The 8339-nt window shown below is 41.0% G+C and overlaps 1 protein-coding gene across 1 annotated transcript in view; it reads left to right on the forward strand.

The window, feature by feature from the left end:
- The window catches only part of LOC101642691 (E3 ubiquitin-protein ligase RNF213-like), a 128770-nt gene that overhangs the window by 99257 nt on the left and 21174 nt on the right, over window positions 1-8339 (forward strand). Inside the window, exons 47-51 of the mRNA XM_045299521.1 lie at window positions 1235-1345; window positions 2832-3071; window positions 3490-3571; window positions 4393-4427; window positions 7244-7338. Coding sequence (XP_045155456.1) covers window positions 1235-1345; window positions 2832-3071; window positions 3490-3571; window positions 4393-4427; window positions 7244-7338 — 563 coding nt within the window. The remainder of the gene's footprint in view (window positions 1-1234; window positions 1346-2831; window positions 3072-3489; window positions 3572-4392; window positions 4428-7243; window positions 7339-8339) is intronic.

The following is an 8339-nucleotide window of genomic DNA, read 5'->3' on the forward strand; positions in this document are numbered from 1 at the left end:
TATATATATAAAATCATAAGTGTCCTGGTTTTGTTTCTCTAGTGAACCCTGCCTAACACAACTACTGTTTCCATGAACACGGATTATATCCAAAATGAACATAATTGACAATTTCTTTTGGGGGGAGGTTAAAATGATGCTGTTTATTGGTTCTGTTATATTTTTTGTTTTATGTTGAGGTGTAATACACACTAAAGGCTGTAGTCTTTAATCAACAATAAGTACTTCATTTCAAGTCCTCGTTATTTTCGGCAAGCATGATTGTGAGATATGTATATTGTAGGGGTTGATGAAGATTCCTCCAATCCTGAGGCTACCATCTTCCTAGAGTAGAGGCCGGCTTCTCGGATAATTTACTAAGGATGGTTAAAGGACACAATGCTAAATCACTCAGTAGCTTCTTGTTCTGTGTGCATTGGTACAGGTTCCCATGAGCAAGATTAAGTGTTCTGGAATTCTATTTTTTCTCAAGGTTATCAATAGTTTGTTGTGATCCACACAGCTGAATATCTTTGTACAGTCAATAAAATATAAGCAAACATCTTCTAGTATCTCTGATTTCAGTGAAGATTTACCTGATATCAGCAATGCTGTCCCTCGTTCCACATCCTCTTCTAAATCGGTTATGTATTTCTGGCAGTTCCTTATTGATGTACTTCTACAACTACTTGTTAATTACCAGCAGAATTATATTTGCATGTTATATTAATGATATTGCTTGATAATTTCCACAGCCTGTTGGGTCACTTTTTGTCGGAAGGGCACAAATACGAAACTCTTACAGTTGGTTGGCCGAGTGCTGTTTCCCGAGTTTCTTGGCATAGATGAGTAAAGGACTACAGTACTGCAGGAGTTTGCTGCCAGATTTGATTGGTATTCCAGCAATACCTGGAGCCTTATTTTTTACCAATGGCTTCAGTGTATCTTAGACTTCTTCCTTCAATACCATCAGTTGCTGATTATATGCTACATTTTAAACTTGTTGAACTTCTGTCATAATCACCTAATAAGTATGCTTTGAGCTTAGGGTAAGAATATTGAATGAACCTTGTAATCCAAGAGATGTTTGTAAGAAGGTTCTGAAGACCAGGCCTGAGAGACCCAGGGCCTTTGGAAAGGCTCCCTTCACCGTTATATAGCTTGGGGATTGAGCCACATCCACATCCACATACATGTCACATAATTGACCTGTATTACTTTTAGAAACTCATGTAATTTATCTTTGAACTCACAGACCTGTAGGGAACCAGAAATTCAACATGAAGTCTACTTACTGCTGGCACTTTTCCAGGAAGTAACTGTTTTGTACAGATCCCATAATGCAAGCCTACACCCTAAGCCTGAGGTGAGTATCAATATTGGGGCTTATGTTCACAGTTTCATTATTTGGACATACTTTTTTTGATAGTAGTAAAAGCTACAAATACACAGTTGCCTATAACTTCTTAAATTTAGGATTTGGCATTTCCAACTATGTTAGATAAAAAAACTATCTTCTGTTAAATCAAAGCTTTTAGAATTAAAATCAAGAACATAGGAATATAAAGTGATGTTTCTTAAAACATAATCTCAAAATTAGTGCTTAATTAAATAGGTGCGGTGTTTTTATATAAAAATTCTCTTCTACAAAGAACTTCCCCCCGACTCACTGTCTTACTCTCTCACTCACTCACTCACTGTCTCACTCACTCACTGCCTCACTCACTGCCTCACTTTCTCACTCTCTCACTGTCTCACTCACTCACTGCCTCACTCTCTCACTGTCTCACTCATTCACTCACTGTCACACTCACTCCCTGTCTCACCCTCATTCACTGCCTCCCTCCCTCATTGACTCACTTACTGTCTCACTCGCTCACTGTCTCACCCTCACTCACTGTCTCACTCTCTCACTGTCTCACTCTCACTTACTGCCTCACTAAAAAAAAACAAAAAAAAGAAGAAGAAGAAAAAAGAACTTCCCCTCCAAAATGGGTGATAATTAGTGTATTTGCTTTGAAATGTTATGTCTGTTTGATTTTAAAATGTATGGCTAACTTCAACTAAGTCCACATGTAAGAAATTACCAGCTTCGATCCCCATACGGGCCACCAAAAACAAAAAACAAAAAAAAGAAATTACCAGCCTATGAGATCCAAGAATTTTAGGTAATAAATTCAAATCTGAAGGAAAAACCAGTTATCAGAGTTTAAATTGGGAACACCTGGTTTGCAGAAGGCTGTGGATGATGGTGGAAGTCCAAAATCCATGTTCAGGGTCCCTACATGGATGAAGTCTCCCATGAATCCCCTCAGACCATAGTTGAGGGATGTGAACAGCCTGAGTATCTTGCAGAAGAGCATTGTAAAGTCAATTGCAGTTAGGTTAAAATGTACTATCTCATCGTTTGATCTCCCTTTTGACCTACTGTAAACTTGTTTCAGTTTCTAATATTTTCTTTTTGACTGAGGTTTTTCTATGTTTTGTCTAGTCGTTGTTGGTTGTATGGTTTGCTTGCTTGCTTACTTTGTATGAATGTGTTTTGTTTTGTGTGATTTTCTGTATATAAAGTCCAGTATGAGTAGTTTAGAGCAGTAACTGGATAGGGGCATGGCAAGGGAGAAAGCAGGGAAATAGGGAGCTAGCAGCAATGAATATGAGAAGAAAATATTCTGAAATTGATTGTATTGATGATTGCACAAATCTTAGTATGATTGAATGATTAAATTGTATAGACATGAAGTATATGCCAATAAAACTATTTAATAAATAAATAAAATATATGGCTAGCTATAAGAAAACCTTTGAATTCTCATAATATACTTTAACATATAAAACATTTTTCCTGTCAGCAATGTGAAGCTGTGAACAGATTCATAGAAGACACCAAGCCCTTTTCTCCTGAAGTTGGATGTTTTGCAACAGCCCTGGTGGCCAACACTCTGCCTCTGCTGACCACAGACAGCCATGAAGGGGGCCCTGAAGCAGCAGTAGCAGAGATGGCTGTCCATGCTGCAGCCATCCTTCTCTGTGTGCAGAACAAAGTCTTGGAACCGCTGAGGAACTTGGCCTTCTTCCCAGCCCACATGGCGGTAAGGCTTGGATGTGGATTATGTCGGCCTTCCCAGCCAAAATGGCAGTCGTTTGTCACTTTAGAGACTGTGTGTGTAGGCATGCAGAGGCTGGACACCTTCCTCTTCTAGAGCAGTGGTTCTCAATCTTCCTAATGCCACGACCCTTTAATACAGTCTCTCATGTTGTAGTGACCCCCCCCCAACCATCAAATTATTTTTGTTGCTACTTCATAACTGTCACTTTGCTACTGTTATGAATCAGGGGACCCCTGTGAAAGGGTTGTTCGACCACCAAAGTTTGTGAGGGCAGTGGGAAAGCAAGCCAGAAGTTCACCTTCTTCCTTCTTCCGGATTCTTACTGAACAGTATCAGCCAATCCGAAAGCTCACTTAGCTGGTGGGGGTTTTGTTTGTTTGTTTGTATTTTCTCCTCCCAGAATGCTTTTCTTCCAACTATGCCTGATGATTTGCTGGCTCAAGCTAGGAATTGGGGAGGTCTGACAGGAGTTCGCTGGTATAGTAAGTATGCTGGACTCACACCACCCTCAACTCTGAGGAGCAATGACATGCCCCATGAAGCAATCACTGACTGAGACTTGGGATCCACTGGCTTAGGAGGGAAGGTCCCATTCAGTTACCTTTCCTCCTGCTGCCTTTGGCAGCTTTGCAGAACCTGAGTGGCTTGCAGGAATTGGCCCTTTACTGATTGTGAATGGTTTAAACCATTTATTTTTTTAATCACAAGGAAAGAAGCCCTCAGGGCACACAGTTTCTTGACATATACCATTCAGGAGAAGGCTGGGGACCACATCAGAGGTTCCTTCAGAGTATAATACAGCTAAAAGTCTGATCCAAAGATAGCTCTTTTGAAGTATAGAACTAGAAAAAAGAATAATACAACTCATGATTTCACAGCAATTTTGCTGTTACTCTGAATAAGTAATCCTTTTTAACTAGGTTTAAAAGTTGTTTTAAAATAAATAAATAAATAAATAAATGTTCAAGATGTTAAAATTTTCAAAGAGAATAGAAGGGTATAAAATACTATCTTCCTTAAAAAAAAAAAAAATACTATCTTCCTTAAAGTAATCCCTGGTGTGAGCCTCTAATCTAATTTCTCTTTGTGAAATTAAACTCAGAGATATTTTCCCCCGACAACATACATTTATTGAGCTAGGATCAATAATGTCAAATAGTCAATACCCAAGCTAACAAAGTAATTTACCTTTACTCATAACGTGCTCAGGACATCCACGATATACTATTTCAGTTAGCTTTTCTTTTTAAACATGGTCAATAAACCTCCTGAGCTAACGTGTACCCTCTTGTTCTTCTAACAGCGTGTTCCCAAGGACATCCGTGTGCTGTAGGGGAGGTGAGTCTGGATGTGTGGGATCGGGCCTGGCGACTCTAACAGACTCCTGTGGGTCTGGTGAAATAACCGGATTGAGGAAGGGATAATGAGGGCCTAGTTATTGGGGAGAAAACGACTCATTCAGAGGTCTGTTCCAGCTATGCCAGCCACACCTCTCAGTGGTGCTAGGGTATCTGCACAGTGAGGTTCTGAGCAGCCAGCAGACCAGCTCAGGGTTTCTCAATTAGCACAATGGGCATTTTGGACTAGATGGTTCTTTGTTGTGGTCATCTTTTATCCTGTGTATTGTGAAATATTTAGCAGCATCTCTGGCCTTAACTTGCTACCAGTACTTCTGTCCCCTCTCCTATGCGAAAACCAAAACTATATACACACACTGCCAGAGGTTCTCTAGGAAACAGAATTGGTGCTGGCTGAGAACAATGGCTGGCCACTCTTTCTTGCCACTGCAGCATGAGTTCACAGGTCCTCAGAGAATGACAAAGTGTCGACTAGACCACAGGCAGCATCACTTCCCCCAGCGAGTAGATAGACACTACAGGAAGGGGACACCCACAGGGGTAAAGTAGGTTTATGTTCACATCCAAATCCCTCAGCATCTTGCCCAGGGCCCCTCCTCCAGAGTATCCAGACTTGTTCCTGTAGTGACCACAAGCATGCTCTCTGATTGAGTCAACAGGAACCATGGAGAAACTGAATGTAAGCACACCTCATCTTGCTGAACTTCACTGTCTGTGAGATGAGGGGCTGAAATAGGTTCTTTCTAAAGCCTGTCCTAGACCTGGATTTATGTATGCTTTTTTGTTTGTTTGGGTTTTTCCCCCCCTAGTTCTTATTGTCATCTTTTTTCTCCTTTTATTCAATCTTTTGTTTTCTTTTTGTTTTGTCTCTGTCATTGTTGGTTTTGTCTACCGTATAAGACAGGCATGGGAAGCAAGCTCGAGGAGAAAGCCATGGGGCCGACGGTTCTGGAGGGACTTGGGGGGAGGAGAAGGTGGGGGAACGGAGAGGTGAGAAAACAACGCCATAGACAGAGGTACAACCAGGGAATTAAAACCAACAACAAGGAAGACATAGAGATCCTGGAAGGGGTGGGTGGAGCAACAGCAATCTAGCTGAGAGGAATTACTAAGAGGCAGACGGGCGAAGGTAATGGTGAGGCAGGAGGAAGGTAAAAGGAAACAGGAAAGATCTAGGAAGCAAAACTGTGCATAGAGGTAGAAACATAGGTGTGTACATATGTAAATACATTAATTCATTTTAAAAAATAGGTATTGGCCTTTGTACACATATTTATATGGCAATACACTGAAGTAGTGGACTCTGGGCCTCTGCTTAAGCCCTGCCTCAATGCAAGAACATTTTGTTCTAATAACCTGGCATTCTGTGATGCTCACCCTCCCTGCACGATCACTGAAGACAAAATGGGTGCATAAGCAAATGTAGTAAAGAAAGTGGATGGTGCCTAACTATCAAGAGATATAGCATCTGGGGTCTTAAAGACTTGAAGTTAAGCAAGCGGCTCTCTAGCAGAGAAGTAAGAAGCCCACATAAAGTACACTAGCCTGTGTGATCATGATGGGATCGGGTAACAGCATCAGAAGACCCCAAACAAACAAAAACCTTATTGTTGAGAATGAGAGATGTCGGAGCAGAGACCCAAACCCATCTTTAGTCAATAGGACATCCCCTCACAGAATGGTCACAAGGAAGGGATGAGTCAACCAGGGCGCAGTAAAGCACTGATGAAACACACAATAGTCCTCTGGTTCCTTGAGGCTTCCTCACACACACTCTACTATCATGACCCCAGTCCTGCCTTTTACGGGGGGCTACACCAGAGCACGTACACAGGTACAGATAAGAGATAAGAGCTCACGACACATGGAAACCAGGAACAGGAATGAGCGTAGCGAGACCAAGAAGGCAGGGGAAAGGTGGGGAGAAGAGAGGAGGAAAGGGGAACTGATCGCAATGATCAACACACACCCACACACACACCCCACACACGGGGATGAACAGCAGAAACCATGGGGGAAGGGAGACAGTGGTTGGTTGATATAAGGTATGAAAATAATAATTTATCATTTATCAAGGGGATCAAGAAGGAGGGAAGGAAAAACGAGGGGCTGATACCAAAGGCTCAAATAGAAAGTAAATATTTAGAAAATAATGATGGTAACATATGTACAAATATGTTTGATAAGATTAATGTAGGTATTGTTATAAGAGCTGTAACAGCCCCAATAAAATGATCTTGTAATCTAAAAAAAAAAGGCTTGTCCTTGCTCTGAAATCCAATGGTCTGAGAGTCCGCGGTTGTTACTGTAAGTTGGCTACGGGCTGTGATCCATGTGTGCAGTAGTACACAATCTGATTTGGAGAGAAGTGAGCCTTTGGAAGCATTAATCTTTTAATTATTATTATTACTGAATAAAAAGTCTTCGTGGAGTTAAAGAAATAAGTTTGGAGTGCTCCAGTTTAGTGAACAAAGCACTAAAGACTACTAAACTAGGTATGGAGGTAGGGAGCTGGGACTAATAGAAGAAAAGAAGTCTGAACCTATACATTTGTCTATAATGTATCACTCTATTGGAAAGAAACCTTAAATCAACTTTTTTTTTAATCCAAATTTGTCATTGTCTTGTGTAATTTGCAGAGTATGTGTCCTTTCTGCCTGCCTCATATACAATAAGCAAACCTGGTGGCACTCCCTCCCTCCTGTGATAAGAATGTGTTTGTTGACATGATAGATTTGTGCATAAAACGTAACCAGCTCCTAAACGGAGTGTGACTCACATCTGTGTCTACCCCAGTGCGGCATGCCGATGCAGCAGAGCTATTGCATTGACTGTGGTCTTCCAGTTGGAGGTGTTAATCACAGACCCCATGAAGGCTTTCATGTTATCACGTATGTAAGACTGTACTTTCTTTCTAGGTCATTGAATTATGGTCTTCTGAGTAGCTTCTACTCTAGCTGATAAACTGGTAGTAAACATGACACATGTGGACTTGTATCCCAATGCCAAGGTCCCTGTGGCCATACAGCCATGAGGTGTTTGACTTATCAGTGGTAACTGGGCTCTTAAACCAAAAGCAACCTCCATTTTCATATTTCAATGCCTTCCATTTGACCCTGAGGCTTGCCCCCCAGTAAAAACATGATTGACAATGGGGAGTAGATCACATTGATCGACCTACAACACCCACACCCACACATTGGAGGATGAACAACAGAAACATGGGTGAAGGGAGACAGTTATGGTATAAGATATGAAAATAATAATTTATCATTTATCAAGGGTTCACGAGGGTGGGGGGGAGGGGAAAAAGAGGAGCTGATACCAAGGGGTCAAGTAAATAGAAAATGTTTTAGAAATGATGATGGTAATATATGTACAAATGTGCTTGACACAGTTGATGTATGGATTGTTATAAGAGCTGTAAGAGCCCCCAATTAAATGATTTATTAAAATTTTTAAAAGAAAAAAACATGCTTAACATAAACATTTCACCTAGTTCAAGGGGAATATTTACATCTGGAAGACCAAAAGTTAGACATTTATCTCTCTGAGCAAAAACTAACACAACTTGCAAATTATCTTAGCTTTTCCAAATTTGGGTTTGATTTTAGAAGGAGACATAGTCAATCTTGGCAAATATCAAATGTCAGAATCCAGAGGAAAGTGTGATCTCATGATCATATTTGCTCATAATGGGATGCTCCTGGGCTGTTCTGCTGTGGTCACAGTTTTAATACTCTAACCCAGTCTTTCCATAAACTACCAGAGTGTCCTAACATCCCAGTATTTACCCAACTGAACGCACTCATCAGACGGCATCCCCCTCTGGCTGTGACACGGATAACGTGGGAAGCCACTGGACTTGGAAAAGCAGAAAATGTGTGCACAT

The sequence above is a fragment of the Echinops telfairi genome, unplaced genomic scaffold, assembly GCF_000313985.2.
Source record: "Echinops telfairi isolate 266 unplaced genomic scaffold, ASM31398v2 ScPeMD7_7458;HRSCAF=8496, whole genome shotgun sequence".
NCBI classification, from domain to species: domain Eukaryota; kingdom Metazoa; phylum Chordata; class Mammalia; order Afrosoricida; family Tenrecidae; genus Echinops; species Echinops telfairi.